The sequence below is a fragment of the Mustela erminea genome, chromosome 9 (genome assembly GCF_009829155.1).
Source record: "Mustela erminea isolate mMusErm1 chromosome 9, mMusErm1.Pri, whole genome shotgun sequence".
NCBI classification, from domain to species: Eukaryota; Metazoa; Chordata; class Mammalia; order Carnivora; family Mustelidae; genus Mustela; species Mustela erminea.
This window is the reverse complement of record NC_045622.1, coordinates 108172412-108190411: the sequence shown is the minus strand read 5'-3', so window position 1 is coordinate 108190411 and position 18000 is coordinate 108172412. Positions and strand designations below refer to the sequence as shown.

The following is an 18000-nucleotide window of genomic DNA, read 5'->3' as shown; positions in this document are numbered from 1 at the left end:
CTCCCGCCTGCCACCACACCCTGTGGCCATTGGGCACTCAAGTTTGGAGGAAAATAGCATTTTTGAAAAGTTTTTCTCTTGACCCAGTTAGGTATATTTTATATTCCACACCCAAGCTGGGGGTCTTCTCTAGCTTGTAGACCTGGAGGGGAAGAGGATCCTGCCCCAGCCCAAGTCTGACCTTCTCAGGTGCTCTGGAATGGGACAATATGAGATGGGGATTCAGCAGCTTTGGGAACAGAGAGGACCCCCCAGAACTCAGACGCATTGATGTGGGTATGTTGCCCACCCGTGTGGGGCAAATCACTTGTGACCTGAGATCCGCAGTTTCTCCATTGGTGAAATGGTGCTAATATGCCTGTCTAGAGGCTTTATTGTAGTGAACAAGGGATGTGAAAGTGTTTATCCACGCAAAGTCCTATCAGAGATAACGCAGGTGGTTATCATTTCCAGCGAGAAGATGCAGAGCCCCAAAGGGAAGTTGCTTCCCTGCAGGACCAGGCTGAAGACAGACTCATGTTCTGGAACTTCAAACCCATGTCCCGGAAAATGTCAAGTTGAATCCCCTGCCCATCCCCAAGCCCTCCTGCTCCCTCCCACACTGTGAGCGCTGTGAGCCTGGAGCAGGAAGGAGGCTCCAATACCCTCTAATATTTTATGCCAAAGCATCTTGAAGGCAAGAGGCTGCATCTGTTTGGGCTCCAAACTCTCCAGCTTCTAGCACAGAGTGGGCCACACCCTGCACGCTCGTGTTGAGTGAAGGAATGAATGAGTGCGTGAGTGGAGGAGGAAACCCCGGGGCTCTCAGTGGGTCCAGACTTTGCCTCCTGAGCTGCAGACTCCCACCTGGGCCTCCCAACCTTCTCCGAGCCCCACCCTTCCTTTTTCAGAGCAGTGCATGACACCATGGTACCAAAAAGGCAAACTGGACTTTATTATAAAGTTGGCTACAAAGTCACCGCAGCACCACGCAGTGGCCACCTGGGCAGGCCCAGGCAGTCTGGCAGCCGGGTGAGTCCCGCACCGGGTACACGCACTCGTGCAAGCACACGTGTGACAGCGGCAGGTCTGCCTTCCTCCATCGGAAAGGAACGTAGCGTCTCTTCGCGCCCCCCACCCCAGGCGCGGGGCGCAAAAGTCACAAGAAGGGCCGCCAGGGCGGCAGAGTCCATCGGAATTGAAATCCCGTTACTGGTGTGTAGAGAATTCTACGTGGGTGTCAAGAGCCCCTGAGGGCACAGGCTGGCCCAGGTGGGCGCTGCCTTTCCCCCACCAAGGCCCAGGGGTGGCTTGGCCCCCCAGGAGTGGAGAACTGGCCCAGGCCCATGGGGTAGTGCGGGGGGTGGGGAAGTGAGACTCCCCCATTCTCCGCTTGAAATCCCATTCAAGGAAACTCACTACGAGTGAATACAGATTGAAATGGAAATTGGGATTGCTTGAAGTCTCTAAGTTTTAAAAAGAAGCTCCCCTCCCTTGCCCTCCCACCTCCCCCCCCCCAACATCCTGCAGGGCCTGGGGAATCAGATATATCCCCCTCTGGCCCCCAGAATCCCCCCAACAGTCCCGGGGGGGTGGAGAGCGGCTCCACGTCTTGATGACAATATGCCATACTTGACGACGTTAAGTCACAGACTTATTCAAAACGTTGGTTCCCCTCCACTTCCATCTGGAGAGAGAGAGAGAGAGAGAGAGAGAGATGACAGTCAGTAAGATCACTGGGGAAGACAGGTTGAGGATGCGGCACACTGTCGGCACATAGCACAGGCCTCAGGTATGTTGGTTCAATGACTGAGTGACCACCAGAGGCTCAGCAAGAGAAGGGACCAATCTGGGTGAGGGAGTGAAACTATGACTATTGTTTAGGAAAGGAGGGAGCCACGGGCAAGGAGCTTCCAATGGGCCAGGGGCTGAGTTTCACTTTCCCAAACTCTTGCAAACTCTTGCTTCTGTATTCACTTTAGGGGGCAGGAATACTGAGATAGAACTCTAATCCCTCTTCCCTCAGTTGGTTGTATGACCTTAAGCAAGTTCCTTTAACTCTGGGACTTTCGTTTTCTTCACCTGTGAAATGGGTGGTGATGGCTGATCTAGGTCCCTCACAGAATGAAGAAGAACAAGCCATTAACTAAGGATTCTCTTGCACTTTATGCCTCATCCCTGACCCCTGCCCTCTAGGCCTACTTGTCCAGAACGTCTATGCTAAATTTTTTTCTAGTTCTTCTCTTCTTCTCTTCTACTACCCTGGGCAGTAAAGGTTGTTATGCCTTTAATAAAATTAAGGTACAGAAAGGGGAATTTTTACTCGTCTAATTCTACCAGCATCTCATTGATGGGGCAGGGACTTAGGTTCCCAAACACTTTGGCCGGACTCACCTTCGTGGAAGCTGTCTTGAACTTGGCTCTGGAGTTGATGCAACTCATCAGTAAACCCATCGTAGGGGAACGCTGAGACACCTGTCTCAAAGGCGGTTTCGTATGTGGCCAGGTCCTCCAGGAAGCTGTGGTCTTCTGGGGACAGGTTGTTGCAAGGCGGTGAGGCCCCTCCTGGGACCGCTGCCTCAGGATCCCCTGAACTCCATTCCCCATTGGGGTCTGGGGTAGAGAGATCCATGAAGATGTCTTCCACGGGCGTCTCTTCCAGGAATATGTTATCAGGGTCAGCCAGGAAATCCAGCTCCTGGCATTTCCAGGGTTTCAGGTCCAGGCTGAGCACAGGGGGACCAGCCCCCGGAAGGGACAGGTTGGAGTCCAGGGGTTCCAGACCTCCAAGTGGCTCCAGGCCACCCGTGCCAGCCTCAGCTGAGAAGGGCCTGTCCATGCCCTGAGCCAACTGGCTGATCTGCTGGATGAGGCGGTCTATCTCATTCTGCTCCTTCTCAGAGTAGTGGAAGAAACTCTGCTTGACTGGAGAGGCCTCAGGTGTAAGCAGGCCTTCGGGCACCAGAGGGACGTCCACAGAGAGGGGTCCCCGCAGCTGGGCTAAGGCCAGGAGCGTGCAGTCCCCATTACCAGGGCTGCTAGGACTTGGGGGCAACTTCTCATAGAGAAAACTGCATCCCTCCTGGGTGAAGTAAGTCTTGGTGGGATTGGGGCTCAGTTGCTCTGGGAAAGTTTGGCTGGGGCTGTTGAGGTGTGCTTGGAATGCTGTGCTGGGAGGAGTCAGCTGCTCATGGGCAGGGCTGCCCAGAGACTCTGGGAAGGTAGCAGTGCTGGGAAGGAGCTGGTCTGGGAAGGCAGAGGTGCAGGGAGTCAATTGATCTTCATAGCTTCTGGCTGAGGTTTCGGTCAGCTGGCCCTGAAGTGGGCTGGTCAGTGGATCTGGGAAGGTTGCACTGCTGGGCGTCAGTTGATCAGAAAATGTTGCGGTGCTTGGAGTCAGCTGTTCTTGGAGAGAGCTGGAAGGAGTGGACAGGTGGGTCTGGAAGGGCTCGTGGAGGCTGAAGAGGAAGGCACAGCCTCCTGGCTGGTGAGGAGTGTAGGGTGGGGTGCACACAAGATCCTTGCTCAGGTCTGCTTGAAGAGAAGGCTGAGAGCCAGACGGGAATGCCAGGTAACTAAAACCCAGCTCTTTTTGGGATTGGGGAAGCTCTTCTGATGTTGAAGCAGCACCCAGTTCTGGAGCACTAGGGAAATTGGTGCTTCTGGGAACCCCCAGGGCTGGGGTGAAGAGTGGGTTGGGGCTGGAACACTGCTCTTGGGAGAGGATGTTCTCAGGGAATGAGGGCAGCATTGTTGGGGTGCCCAGGACATAGGCTGCCTGGGTATTTTCAGAATTCAGCTGCTGGCGGAGGCTCCAGGCTTCCGTGTCACTGGAGAGGAGAGAAGAGGCAGATGGTAAGGGCTTGGTGGTCTTTCCCAGAGAAGTTCCCCGATTTGTATCTCCTCTATGTCCATCTCAGCTGTCCTCCAAGCCCCTGCAGTGCAGCTCACCTGATTGGGTAGTTATTAGCAGTAATGGGGCCCTCTGGACCTTCTGAGTATAACAGGCAATAAATCCATGCCCAGCCTCCAGGCTTGGCCTGCAGTCTCACGACCATCTCTGCCTGAATATCTCCACTCTCAGCCACTGAAGGGAAAGAAGATATGAAGAATTAGGACGTCCATCAGGCAACAACACCTGAACTCCCCCTTTGCTGGCCTCTCCACTGAATTGTGATATCAATGACATCTCTATTTCTGACTACCCTGACCTGCACCACTCAGCTCCCCACCTTGACCTCACCACTTGGAGTCCCCCAGTTCTGATTCTATTCTCACTTTGACTCCTTACCCTAAAGTTCATCTATAGTATCCAAAATTGTTGGCCTCTGGCATCTCCCCAGCTAAGTCTTGAACACAGCCCTTCTTGGTTGGGTCTCCCATCACCTTTCCCAGCTCCCTGTCTTGTCCCCAGCCTCTCTGGACACTCACACAGGCGGTAGTGTTGAGCAGAAGCGTGGGCCAGGTCCTCAGGGTGCAGAAGTCCATACCATGATTTACAGAGCAGTTCACTGCGCTCAAAGCCCAGGTAGATTAGGACACTGGGAAGGTGGAAAGGGTGAGGTCAGCTTTCTGTTTTCCCTGCTTTATACCCAGGCATCTCACTCCCTCCCAGGTCCTCTGCCCCCTTATACCCCATCCTCCCTGCCCCTGACTCCAGAATCTAGGGTCCCCTCATCTCTGGCTTGCCTTCCTTCTGGAGTCTGAATGTTCTTGGCTTACCTCTCAGAGATGTCCAGTAGGGCCAGGTCCTTAGCATGACGGCTCTGGAACATGGCCAGGAAGAGTGAAGCAGGGCCAGGGCCAGGACCAGGACGAGGTCTTGGTTCCAGTGGGGCACAGAAAGCTGTAAAAACGGGGTTTCCTGCCCAGTAGGCTCCAGGCGGATGAGCATGGAATCGGCCTCGAATAAGCACCAGTTTGTTGCCTGCACTCTGGCGCCTGAGAGACTTGGAGGTGTTGAAGCGACAGCGGAAGAGGCGATCTAGGTACATGAAGAGAAAAACTGATAAGAAGGTGGATCGTTGCAAGACATAGCAGGCGGGGAGGAGCAGGGAAGCAGGAAGGAGGTTTAATTGAGGGAGGGAGAAGGGATTCTTACCAGTGTCCAGGGCAGAGGGCAGAGTGAGCTGCTGGCGCACAGTTAGGTGGTCAGCTGGGTCAATGATGTCATAGATACTGTCACCCTGGGCAACCAGGTCCACCTGAAAAAAGGTGAAGAAGAGATGAGATGATATTTAGTGAAGGGAGCAAGGGCCAATCCTTGATACATAGCATCTGTCAAGGTATAACCCCCCCTCTCCTCAGTAATTCTCAGATTCTCAAAAGTGGAAAACTCATTGTGTCCCATATGCACCCCAGCCCAAATTGAGAGGACTCTAACCACTCACCATGGAGTGGCCCAGATGTTCGCTCACACTCTCAGACAGATAAAGTAGCTTTCCCTCTGCTGTGAACACAAGTAGAAATCCAGGTAGTGCTGCCACTATGTCTTCAAGCTCTTGAGATGAGAGAAGTCCTGTGGGGCCCGCCAGAGGAGTGCCTGCAGGGTAAGAAGACACGGTGGGTCAGGAGTAAAACTGGGAGGCAAAGTGTAAGTGAGGAAAGCATGGACTGAATTTCAGAAAATCCGGAGGAATTTTTCATGAACCTGTCTCTGCATGAACCTGTTGACCCGCTGCCTGCAGCTCTTTCCAGGGAACCTGTTGCTGGATCTCCCTAGCCAGAGAGTCCTTTGACTCCTAAGTCGGGGCTGGATCTTTCTTAGCCCCGAATTTCAGACCCACGGACAGCGCTCAAAAACCGACTGGGTGCTCAGCACCGCGGGCAGCGCCTTGCTGCACGGTCGCGCTATCAGCACCGCGGACAGCGCTGCAAAGGCAACAGCCCACTTTCCTCGTAGAGAACCGTGGAAACACTTGCCCGGGTTTGGTAACCATCCCTGCAACTTCCCGGGCTCCTGGAGCGCCTCTGCGCTTGTGGGAACTAGAGCCATTCTTTCCTGGCTCTCCTCCTTCCGTAAATCTGGCACCGGGGACCTTATCCAGGCTCTTACCCACATCTAGAACTAAGGCGAGGTCTGAACAGAGCTCATAAGGAAAAGTAGGAAGTCCTGAGTTCCCCAAGTCTCCCTTCTCTCCCCAGCTCTCCGCCACACTGCCCTGGACATGCAGCAGTCTCCGTGGGTTCCCTTAGCTCCATTGCCCCCAGTTTCCAGCAGCCCCGGTTTGCTCACCTCCAGCGAAGAAGACGCCCTTGCGGGTGTAGATGCAAGCAAGGCTCATAATGTGCAGGTAGGACAGCCGGACCTTGTCCGCTTCGGCCAGAGGCAGCAGCTCCTTGAGGTTCCGGATCTCAGCGTTGATCTGGTCGCGGCGCGCCTTGGAGGCGCCCTTGGTGGAGCGGTACATGACTAGCGGCTGCAGAGCTCCAGCTCCGGTGCTCCGAACACCTGCGCTCCGGTCCAGACGCACCGGTGGCTTCTTCCTTCTTGCTTCCCCGTCTCTCGCTCAGGCTCTCTCTCTCCTTCTCTCTCCTCTCCTGGGCTCCGCTCGGCTGCGCTGCCCCCGTCGCCTGCTTCGTTCCGCCTTATATAGCTCCTGCTAGGCGTGGGGGGCTCGCTTTAGAGAAAGGGGGGGCGGGAAAGCAGGAGGCTGGGCTAAGCAAGCTGCAGCGGGAGCCGCTGCCTGGGGAGGGGGGAGCGCTCCTCCTCCCTCCCTGGCTCCCAACGTCATCCCATGACGTAGAATGAGAGCGGGAGGGGGGACGGGAGGAGGGGGAGAACGGAGGCTGCGGAGGGGGCCGCGGCTGGCAGCAGCTGAGCTGAGAAGCAGGCGCTGCGCTAGGAAACCCTGAAAGGGGGTGCAGGGCGCCAGGGGTCCAAATGTATTCAGCTGAGGGAAGGGACAAGGGCAAGGGTTAGGGCAGTCTGAAGTCCCTGGCAGGAGAGTCTGTAGAGGGGAGGGAGGGACTATTTCCGACATCAATTTTTCTAAGGTGATAAGGAAATGGGGGAGGCGCGGGGTCGTCTACAAATTCTTCCCTGCTATTGGCCAGACAAAGGTCACGTTCACACGTGGAGAAGTAGGACCCTCCTTGGCCTCTGTGGGATGGGTCGCAGCTGAGGTTTCTCTCTAGGGATTACTCAATCTGGGATTCCCTTAGTCACTTTCAAAGAACAAATCTCCTCCCCCAACCCTTTCGAAACACAGGTCTTGGCATTTAGCGGGGGGCATTACATGGGAGTCTAAGTCTCTAGGGTGGGGTGAAAAGGGGGTCCTGAGGGAGAGGGACTGGCTGAATTTGGCCTTGGTTCTAGTTTCCCACAACCAAGAATAGCAACGCCAACACCAACGCTGTAGTCTGCAGTGATTCTCGGTTTCCCTGTCAACTCATTAACTGCAGTCACTAACAAGGGAAACTGAGGCAGGGTCCCAGGGCACCGTGAGGATCTCGGTCTGCACCTAGGTATCCCTTCCCCCACCCCGTTGCCAGCCCCCAGAGCGAGCGGTTCCCCCCGCCCGACTGCAAGCCTCGGTCTCCCGGCGGGCCGGGGGCGGGGGCGGGGCCGGGGGAATCCCAGCTCCATATTAGGACAGGAATCCTCCGGCGGCTGCCGCGGCGGCGGCGGCGGGCGGGGCCTGGCTGCCTCCGCACCGCTCCGGAGGGCTCCCCCCGTCTCTGGCGGGGAAGATTGGGAAGCAGCAAAGAAACGAGGGGGCTGTGCTGCACCCTCCGAGATCCCTGCACCTGCCAGGGACCCCGTAGTTCCGTCGGGCTGTCCTCCGTACCCCTCTCCAACCCCCTCCCCATCTTCCGCACTAGGACTCCTTGTTCTGTCTCTTAACCTTCAACTCTCCACATCGTCCTCCCTCGGCCCCGACTAGTTTATGAATCTCATTGCCTGCCTGGTGTTCTGTTTCAGCTTTGTACCCCTCCCCAAGAAAAATTTCCCCTTCTACTCTCTCCAGATTCCCCGCCTCTCTTCATCAGTTTTGTCTCCACATCCTGTCACCTTTGCCCTCTATCTCCTTCTTTCTTTTTTTCTCTTTTCAGCACAGTTAGTTGCTGTCCACAGGGGCTGAGGGGAGCCTTTCTTTCCCCAGACTTCCATAAAAGGAGAAGGATGTGGTCTAGGGGACATTTTATGTGAAATCTTATGGTAGACTAAGGATCTGTGTGAAAGTATGAAGAGGCTGAAAATAAGACCACTTAAAAATTGGGGGAGAGGGTCTGGCCTGATGGTAGAAAGTCACATAGGAAGGGTGGGGATAAACTTTGGGGTCAAAGCAAAATTTGGGGTCAAGAAACTCCTCATCCCTTTGGGGAAATGTGGTGGCAAGAGAGGCAGAGTGGGGGCAGAAGACAGCTGAGGAGAAGTGTGTCTCAGAAGAAGGCATCTGGGCACCCAGTCGTGACCTTTTGTGCCATTTTGGCAGAGGTTGGGGCCATCTCCATCATCCATCCTGTGTTCAGTGGCGCGACTGGGAGGAAGGAAAGAGGTGTGTGTGCCTGTCTGTCTGCCACTATCTCTAACCCTATTTATCTGGATTACAGAGAAATCATTCCCTCAGGAAGTACACCTCTGTTCCACTTCCATCTGTATCTGACCTCTGGTGCACCCACCCACCCCTCCCTCAAGCTTCTGTTTGGACAAGCCCTTTGGTCCAATGATCTTTGGACCATTCTTGTATGAAAATCGGGGGCAGTGTTCCTGATTTCTTCACCTAGTGATGCTTTAGCCTTGGCTGGGAGACAATCTTAGCACCCCCTTCTAGGATAAGAACGTTGGTCTTGTCCATCCAGTCTCCACGGAGCTGAACAGAGAATGGGGCACTGACCGCTGTCCATGGTTCTGAAAAAATCACCCGGAAAAATAATTTGGCCATGATTTGCCTGGACATTAAAGAAGAGCTTGAGTTCACACAAGCCTCAGAATGAGGCCCCAGTTAGTTAATCTCCTTGGAGGATGAATGTGGGGGGGGGTTAGGGTTTAGGGTCCCAAGGTTTCTGAGCTGGAAGAGTAAAATTAGCATGAGAGAAGAACTAGCTCAAGGGAAGAATCCTTGCATTTTTCCAGAATGGGCTGGGGGGAAGTCCCTCTGGAAGGAAAGAAGGGTCTAGAAAAGGATAAGGGAGGGGGACGAGAAGGGCTCATCCTATTTCACCCATTCTAATTCAAGTTGAGAAGCTCTGTGTGCCCCAATGTCTCCTCTCCCTAGGCCAGCTCCCACTCCCCTTGCCTCCCACCTCCGTGAAGCTATTTTTAACTGAGCAGAACCAAAAATAGCTTGGCAGCAGCTTCAGGCCGTGGGAGAGGAGCTATTTATATCACCAGTGACGGTTCCAAAATAGCAAGCAGGAGGAGGGGGGCGGCTGGCACGCTAGAGAGCTCCTGGCCGCTGCTAAAAATACTGGCAGTGTGAGTCATCCCGGCCAGGCTGAGTCACCCCACTCTCCCCCTCCTTGAATCGGCAGGCAGCAGCAGCAGCAGAACAGAACAGGCTAAGAATTGGAAGCTTGAGATGGGGGAGGAATCAGAGCCCATTGGCTATGGGAAAATGGGCAAGAAGTGAATTGAAAGAGGGGCTTTGGCTGGGGTGTCTGGGTGGCTCAGTCAGTTGAGCATCTAACTCTTCATCTCAGCTCAGGCCTTGATCTCAGGGTCCTGAGTTTGAGGCCTGCATTGTACTCCATGCTGGGTGTGGAGCCTACTTAAAAAAATAGGGGCTTAGGGGTGAACGTGCAGAAGGAATGGGGAGAACAGGAGCCACCCCGCTGAACCCCATGGTTTGAGCCTGCAGTATTCTCAGCTATGCACTGCTGTTTAGCAATTCTTGGGCAGTTGAAGAGGGGGAGCCAGACTGAGGGTGTGCATGTGTCCATCTGTCCATTTGACTGTGACTGTATTTGTACGTCTGTGTCTGTCTGCATGTGTCTTTGTAGCTGTGTGTCTGTATCCCTGTATACCTATGCACTCGCCTATGCCTGCATCTGTATCTGTCTTTGTAAAAAATGTCCTCCACTTCCTGTGCTGTGTGTAGTTCTATGTTTGTGTATGTGTTCATATGTTTGCAGTTTTCTGTGTGCCTCCCTGTCTGTGTGTTTGCATCTATATGTGAGCCTGCTCTGTGCCTTTCTTTCTCAGCATTCAAGGGAGAATGTGAATTTGCATGCATCCCCAACCTCAGTGCACCTTCTGTTGCCCTCTCTGATAGCACTCATTGGGCTTTTGCACAACTTATCTCTTACATTTCTCCACCTGGCATCTTCCTTTCTTTCCAACACTTGACCCCCAACCATTGGTGAAAGTCTGTATTGCATGTGATCTCTAGTAAAAAAGATGGAGGAAGGGAGCCCCATATGACCTCTCCCTTTTTTCTTGAATTATCCTGAATCTTCCCCGGCCTGCAGGAGTAAGTGGTTTTCCATCGCTCCATATTTGGGGAGCTGAGGGAAGAGAAGGGCTTTCTTTAGTTCTAAAAAAAAATTCCTGGTGTGGGCACAGGCATGCGCAGCGCGCACACACACACATACACACACAACTGAGAGAGAATGAGAGAGAGAAAAAAATATCAAGGTCCCTTCTTTACTGAGACAAGCTCTTTGCATCTGTTGCCATGGCAACCCGCCCACTCCTTCCCCGAAAAATCACCAAGAAGAGGTGATGGCATTGAGGACGGATTGGCTGATTTCTTTCTTTATTATTTTTTTCTGAAAAAGGTCTTTTTATAGCAAGAACAGGCTGTGAGATCCCCTGGCCCTGTCTTGCATAGCTTTATTGGGGACCTAGAAAGACATCAACCCTCAACCATTCTCAAAGAGAAGTGTATCTTTTCTAGAGATTTTGGGGATGGTGGCCCCCTGAGAAGGAGATGGAGGATGACTGGTAATGGGGGGTCTGCTTCTTTAGAACAGCATGGAGACTCCTGGTTAGAGCTGCTTTTCTGGATACTTGGGGCAAGTATCTTTCCTGGCAGAGGGTTGTTGAAGTGTATCCTGTCTTACCCTGAACAAATGTGTTTGTGATGAGAAAGAGAAAGAGAAAGGAAAGGAAGGAGGGACTGGGGGGTAGAGAATCACTTAATGGGTCTTCAGAGCAGAAGACAAGATGCTTAAGGATGCAGGATCTCCTGGTGGTCAAACCAGACAGGTGGAGAAGATGGCTCAAGAATGGTCCATTAATGCAGTAGATGGACCTGCCATCACCACCAGATTAGAGCTGTGGCTACTTGACATGTACCTCAGGGAAGCTGGGGCCATAGGTAAATGCTCTAGGGAGCACTGAAGCTCACCTTTCCTAACTTTGAGTCTCAAAGGCCTCCTGTAAGGCCTGGCCACCAGCCACTGCAGCCACATCACTTTCTCAAGTGAACTGTAGCTTCCTGCCAAATGACTGGATGGTGGAAAAGAAGGGATTCCTTGTTTCCTCCTGTGCCTGGCTTGCTGCAGAAATGGGGTCACTTGAGGCTGGAAGTTGGGAAGCCAGACTGAGAATCTGACTCTAGAGAGAAACACCTCTTCCTTCCAGTGGACTGCTGCCACCCTTAGCAGACAAGGACATGGCCTTGGGAAGGGAGTTAGCTCTACTTGAAGTGATGGAGCAGAGAGATGGAAAGATTTGAGATTTGCTCTGACTTGTTAGGCCAATTTTCATGGCAAATCTGACCGATATTGTTATAGTCATTTGATAGATGGTGAAACTAAGGATCAGGGACAGACAGTGACTTACCCAAAGTCACACAACAAGTCATTGGTGATTCTGAGCCTTAAGCCTAGTTCCTGCTCCCCGCTCTTTCTCTTGCACTGTAGCGAACACTAGGGGTCTGCAGACTCTGGCTAGCATGCTGAGTCTTGCCCACTGAGTGTTTGTGTAAATAAAGTTACTGGCCCACAGCCACATGCATTTATTTATGTATTGTCTATGGCTGTTTTCACCCTACAGGGGCAGGGTTGAGCAGTCACAACAGAGAAAATGTGCCTTGGAAAGCCTAAAGTATTTACAAACTGACCCTTTGCAGAGAAAGTTTTCCATCTTTTAGAGGAGAATGAGTTCACACTAGGACTATCTCCAACTCTCTCTTTCTCAGCCAGAAGCTCTCTGGGCCCAGGGCATACCAAGCTATCATTTTATCTGCCTTCACTATTCCAAATGCCAGAAAGCAGTAATGTTCCTACACTCCTCAAGAGAAGAGAGACTGGGAGGCTCCATGGGCTAGGCTTCTTACTGGCTTCTAGCCCCCATGGAGCATCTCCATGCAGGAGTGATGGTCCACTTCCTGTTGCCATGGCAACAAGGGTTGGATTTGGCAATAAAGAGTCAGGATACTCCACTCCATCCTTACTCCAACCTCAGTCTCAGGACTACATTTTGGGAAGAAGGACATCCCATAGTTGGTGATGAAGGTATTTTCAGGAGGACAGAAAGCCCTGGTGGGAAGAAAATTATGATATTATGGGATCTTGGGCCTCCTTGAGTCTTCAATCTGACCAAGGGGAAGAAAGGTTTAGTTAAACCTCAGAGAGATTTCTCTTCTCAGAGAGATTTAGTTAACTTTCCCAGTGTCACACAGCTAGAATGAAATGATTCTAAAATTAGAAACCAGGTTTCTTGATTTCCACTTCTTTCCATTTTTAAAAAGATTTTATTTATTTATCTGAGAGAGAGAGAGAGAGAGAGAGAGAGTGCACAAGCAGGGGGAGGGAGAAGAAGCTCCTTGCTCAATGCAGGACTCGATCCCAGGACCCTGGGATCATGACCCGAGCCAAAGGCAGATGCTTAACTGCCTGAACCACCCAAGCATCCCTACTTCCTTGCATTTTTACCAGACTGTTCTTGGGTTTGAAACCACACCAAAGTTTTCTAACAGATTCTGAAGCATCTCCCCAGGCTCAGGTCTAGAGTTTGCCCATCTGTGGAGTGGAAGCATAATCCTTATGTAGACCTGGTCTGAGCAGCGGCTGTCTTTTGTTCAGCTGCATCTTCGAAGCCTGTTTTCTTTCTCCCAAGGCCTTTTCATTATGTGATCACTCCCCCAATCTACATGCACAGGGAGATATTCAGAACATTTTATCTATTTATGGTTATGAAATCAACAAAGCTCATGTGAAGAGGGTACATGCTGGCACCCACACATTGAGACGGTCAGAGCCGGGTGAGTGGGCTGAGCCGAGAAGGTGAGGGGCAGGGAACCGTGCAGTGGGTGGGAGAGTGTAGCCAGGTGGGAAGAGATGAAACTGCTCTGGGCGAGGACCTGGAGGCAGGGCAGAGAAAAGGGGCCACAAGTCATACAACGAAGAGCATGTCAGAACAGCCGTATTCCAAGGAGGGGAGGAAAATCTATCACTGAAAGGGTTCTTTAAGTGCACAGCAGGGGCCCAAGGGGTAGACAGGAGTTCAGGACACTGGCCTCGCCTTTGAGGAGCTGGGGGTCTGGAGGAGGAGACAGACTCTCCACCATTCATTTATTAGTTCAGCCCAGTTTCAGAGTCTTCTGCACCACGGTCTCCCGCCACCGCCCTCCCCCCCACAAAATGGTGAATTCCTCCTTGCTCGGCTCTTCCTCTTGTTGGGTCCGGGGCCCTTCCCCAGTGCTACCCCAGCCTCTCCTATTTCTGCATCAGTGCATTTCTCATCCTGTACCATCATTGCTTGTTTACTTCTCTGTCTCCCCACCAGCACCTCCGTCTCCTCCCTATAGTCACAGCATCTGGCATAGGACCCGGCCCAGAGCAGGGCCCATGTATGTATTTCATTCATGCGCACACACCTGAGCGCTGGGTTTGTGCCAGGCTCTGTGCTAGGCCCTGGCACCGAGTGTGGAAACACGGGCCTGGTCTTAAGTTCATGGAGCGTCCAGGCTGGTGGGAAAGTGGGAACTCCATGAAGCCATTGAAATGACTGCCGTGAAGAAGACAGGCAGCATGTGTCGGGAGAAGCCAGAGGAGGACTGACTGAGCCCATGGAGTTTGGGGTGGCCCCCCTGTGGAGGTGTGATTGAGCTGAGTTGCTGGATGAGGCCAAACTGTGCCTTCTTGTGTGGAGCAGGGTACACAGAGGAATGCAATCATAAAGGAGAGCCCAGATGGGGACAGGTAGCCACAGAAGGAGCCATCAGAGCCAGAGGCTGTGTTAACAGGTGTGGGGAGTGAAGATGAAGAGGGGGAAGCCTCTGCTGAGGGCAGCAGGGCCCCCACCTTGACCAGGAGGCTTGGCTCCTGTGCTAAGGGCAGGACTGCAAGGGGGCTGTGGGCAGGTAAGTCGGAGGGAGCCTGAGGGTCAGAGAGGAAATAGAGGATGGGGGTCCAGTTAGGGGCTCTGGAGTCAATGCCCATGTGGAGTCCTGGCTCCTTCACATTGGGCAGGTGACAACATTTCATGACTCTGTTTACCCATCTGTTAAACAGGGACGTGAGGAGAACAGCTCCTGCATCCAAGGATTCCCTCAAAATTTTAATGAGTTAAATCATTAAAGCAATTGGAATGATGCCTGCCCCACAAAAGGAACATAATAAATGCTGAATGAAGGAATGCCAGTCATCATTATTTCACCTTCATGAAAAATGGAATTTTGAGCAAGTCTTGAAGACATGGCATGTGCTGCTTGAGGACATAGTACAGGCTCTGTCACTGTAAGTGTGGAACCAGCGCCTGGACACCCACTAGCTTTTTGTAGCCTTGGCCCAGCCTGGTCTGAGAGTAGCAGATGGGCTGGGTCAGGCTAAGAGCTGCAGCAGTTCCAAAGAAAAAGACAAAGATGACAGCTGGGGTCCTGGAAAAGTTGAGAGATGCACACAAAATCTGTGTGGGCTCTGGCCTGGGTCCCAACATGACCCTTCCCCAGGCGCCACTGGATCCCACAGTCCTCAGCACGTCCAGGATGGAGGCCCAGTGAGCTCTTCCAGTGCTCAGCGACTGAGCTCCCCTTGGATTTTTCTAGAAGCCAACCTAACCAACTTCTTCCCCCAACTTAAAACACTTCTGGTTCCTATCACTCCCAGTTACCCCAAATTCCTCCGGGCCCCCTCCCTCTTCTGTGGTGTTTAGGCCACCACAGGCCCCGGCTCCAAGGATCTGCTTATCACCTGAACACACCTTGCCACACAAGAGTTCACTGATGCAGCACTTACCTGCACCTTATATACCTAATGCGTGCCTTATGTCACTCAAACGTCATGGCAACCTGCCACATATGGGTTCTTTTTATTCCCACTGGCCCTATACAAAGAGGAAGTCTCCAAGGCCTGGCCCACAGGAGCTCAGGAGTGACTGATGGGGCTCAAGGCTGGGGTGACCACAGGAAAGCAGCAGGCCTGGGACTAGCCAGTGACAGAGGGGAAGCCGGAGGAGCAACCAAGAAGAGACTCCCGAGAGCAGGGGGAGTGATGGTCCCCATCCCTGGAAATGCTGGAGCTGCAGGGAGCTGGTTGAACCATGGCAGGAAAGGGGTAGCTGCAGTTATGGCGGGTTGATGGAGCAGATCCTGGAAGCAGGAGAAGATGAAGCCTGGGCATATGGGGAGGGAACACCAGGAAGCTTTCGGAGAAAAGACCATCCGGCTGAAGGGAAAGCTCGTGAATCACCTAGCATACCCAGGGGGTGAGCTGGAAGAGCCTTCTGTCAAGGATTGTCAAGGTTCTCCAGAATCGGAGGTGGGCTCAGCCTAGATTTCAGTGGATTGTGTTTGATGCAGGGGAGAGTCCTGGAGAGGAGACCAAGATTCTGGTTGTAGCCCTGCTGCCAGCCAGCTTGGGTGTTATGCAAGCTCCTTCCCCTCTCTGGGCTCAGTTTCCCTGTTTGCAAACTGGCAGTGGCAGTGGGTTGGACCACTTGGCCTGGAAGGAACCTCCCATATCTGGCATTGTGAGCATCTCTGGGCCCAGGGCTCAGCTGGCTAGTGCGTCTCAGGTTTGGAGGTTGAATGCTGCTCCCCGAGACCCGGTTTCAGGTGGGAAGAGCCCATGTACCTAGTGCTAGGGTCTAGGTGGGCCTGAAGTCTCCCAGAGGACTAAGCCCTCAGCCCTGGACAAGTAGTGCCACCTTGGGCCTTGGAGGCCTGGCCTGTGTGGACATGGGTGGTAGCAGGTACTGGCACTGACCCTCTGGTTTTCCTCCTTCAAACCCATCCCGTCAGAGGCTATTTACAGGTCTGTGCCAAGTGCACCAAGGGGACTTACCATTGGAGGGATCCAAAGGGCTTCAAAGTGTGTAAAACAGATTCCCAGGTCATCCCAGTGTGGTCTGCATAGACCATGGCTGAAGCAACTACGATCTCCTCATGGCACTCCTTAGCATCAAGCTGACGGGAGGAAAACACGCCAGCAGTGTCCCACAGACCGCCAGAGAGGGTTGCCACAGCCTGGAAAAACACCACATTTCATAGACTCCCAGGCTCACAGTTGCAGTGGGAACCCCTTAGTCATCCCCCTTGGGTGACTGAGGCTCTAGTACAGAGAATGGTCCAGGTGGCGCAGCCGTCATTTAGTAAAGGTGGACCCTCAACCGGGTGCCTGGCTTTGTGCACCTCTCAAAGTCTAGCTGCTGGGATCAGGATGCAGATTTCCCTGCCCAGGCCAAGAGGCGGTGTTCTGGAAACTAGTCTCCACAATGCGTTGACTTGCTGTGGGACCTTGGCAAATAGTGTCTCTCGGAGGGATGCCTCAGTTTCCCCTTCTGTGCATCAAAGGCTTGGCTCTGGCAATGGATACCCCTTGGAAGAGCCATTCAGGATTCCGGGGCTCACTGCTCCAGAGCAGGAACCTCTCTCCTTTGCCAGACGTGGTGTTCACATCCAGGCTGGGTCGGATGCACCCCTGGGTCCCCAGCCCTGGTCCAGAGTCGGGGCCCAGGGATGTCTGGAATGTATACAGTACCCTGGGCATGTAGAGCTCTTCACAGCTGTCTTCAGGGAGTTCTGGTCAAACACCCTTGTGGGTGCTACAGGGAGAGTGCGGGCATCAGGACTGGGCACGGGAGTCCGAAGAGCTGGGTCCACATGGCTCTGGGGAGCCTGGCCAGAGCCCCCAGGCCATACATCCATCCAGAAACTAACAAGTGCTTGTCAGCAGTCTGGAAGAGGTTTGGCCCCAGAAAGTTCCAGAGAGCTGGTGAGCTGTAGGAAGCCTTCGATGGAAGCAGACGTTTGCAAGTAGCAACCTGGTTGGTTGGCCATAGCGTCCTTGGGATCCTGAAGCTTATCTAGAGTGATCAACAATCCAGAAAGCCCACCTAGATCTGGACTGTCCTGGGGAAGAAGCAGCAGCGGAGGCCAAGCTGGAGGGGGAGCCGTCTGGCTCTGCAGCCGGGTGCGGGGCAAGGGCCAGAGGCAGGCACACTGTGTCAGCTATTCTCAAGGTGAAGAAACACGAGACTGACCTCCGGCTAGGAAGTCCGCTTCGCTGGGCTCTGGCTCACCGCTCTCCAGGAACACACCATGTGACCCTGGTCAAGTCACTACCCTTCTCTGGGCCTCAGTTTCCCTTTCAGTTTAATGAGTGGGCTGGAGAAAATGGTCAAGGGCCTTCCAGTTAGATCCTAATCGGCCCCAGGCTGAGCCCGAGGAGAAAAAGGCTAAGGCAGGAAGCTGGAGGGGACGTGGATCTCCAGAGACCCGGGGTAGCCCCGCGGTTAGTGACGTTCTCACCTGGTGTTTTCACTCTGTGGCCTTGTCCAGAGAGGATCCCCAAACGCGCTAGGCCTGGCATCTCGTTTCCTTCCAAGTCTCCTATCGAAGAAGAGTCTGCCCTGTCGGAGGGAGGAAGAGGGGGACGAGGGGCAAGGGCAGGACCCCCTTTCTCCACGGTTGGAATTCCCCTAAAGTGAGTGAAGGGCGCTAGAATGGGGGTGGGGTGTATGGCGCGGGGGGCTTCCCGGGCCCAGGCTCCGCGCGGGGCCCGCGGCTCGGGGGCGGGGGCAGCTCCCGGGCTCTAGCGGAGCCGCCACTCCGCCGGTTGCCTTTAAAAGGCGCCAGCGCGCGCGCATCAGCAGAAGGGCTGCGGCTCTCTTCCAAAATAGGCAAGAAT

General features: G+C 53.5%; 1 protein-coding gene and 1 long non-coding RNA gene across 4 annotated transcripts; both read right to left on the bottom strand.

Annotated features, from left to right (window-relative positions):
- Nucleotides 1-931: 931 nt before the first annotated feature.
- On the bottom strand, nt 932-9618 carry NPAS4 (neuronal PAS domain protein 4). Of its 2 annotated transcripts, XM_032359449.1 has the most exons (8): nt 6215-9618; nt 5370-5521; nt 5081-5183; nt 4702-4963; nt 4411-4520; nt 3931-4066; nt 2374-3809; nt 932-1666 (listed from the first exon to the last, which is right to left on the bottom strand). In XM_032359449.1, the coding sequence occupies exons 1-8, from the start codon at nt 6387-6389 to the stop codon at nt 1638-1640; spliced, it is 2403 nt and encodes an 800-aa protein (XP_032215340.1). In that variant the 5' UTR covers nt 6390-9618; the 3' UTR covers nt 932-1637. The 2 variants fall into 2 exon arrangements, with proteins under 2 accessions (XP_032215340.1, XP_032215341.1); XM_032359450.1 differs by lacking the exons at nt 4411-4520; nt 5081-5183; nt 5370-5521; nt 6215-9618 and having other exon boundaries at nt 4702-4955.
- A 3110-nt stretch (nt 9619-12728) lies between these two features.
- On the bottom strand, nt 12729-18000 carry LOC116599555. Of its 2 annotated transcripts, XR_004289412.1 has the most exons (4): nt 17622-18000; nt 16156-16337; nt 15571-15680; nt 12729-13232 (listed from the first exon to the last, which is right to left on the bottom strand). It is a non-coding gene; the product is annotated as an uncharacterized LOC116599555 (long non-coding RNA). The 2 variants fall into 2 exon arrangements; XR_004289411.1 differs by lacking the exon at nt 12729-13232 and having other exon boundaries at nt 14514-15680; nt 17622-17996.

Coding starts and splice junctions, on each gene's coding strand:
- NPAS4 (XM_032359449.1), bottom strand. CDS start 6,389: ATGTACCGCTCCACCAAGGGCGCCTCCAAGGCGCGCCGCGACCAGATC. Junction 4,964..5,080: donor GCCCTCTGCCCTGGACACTG/GTAAGAATCCCT, acceptor TCATGTACCTAG/ATCGCCTCTTCCGCTGTCGC. Junction 3,810..3,930: donor GCTAATAACTACCCAATCAG/GTGAGCTGCACT, acceptor TCTCCTCTCCAG/TGACACGGAAGCCTGGAGCC.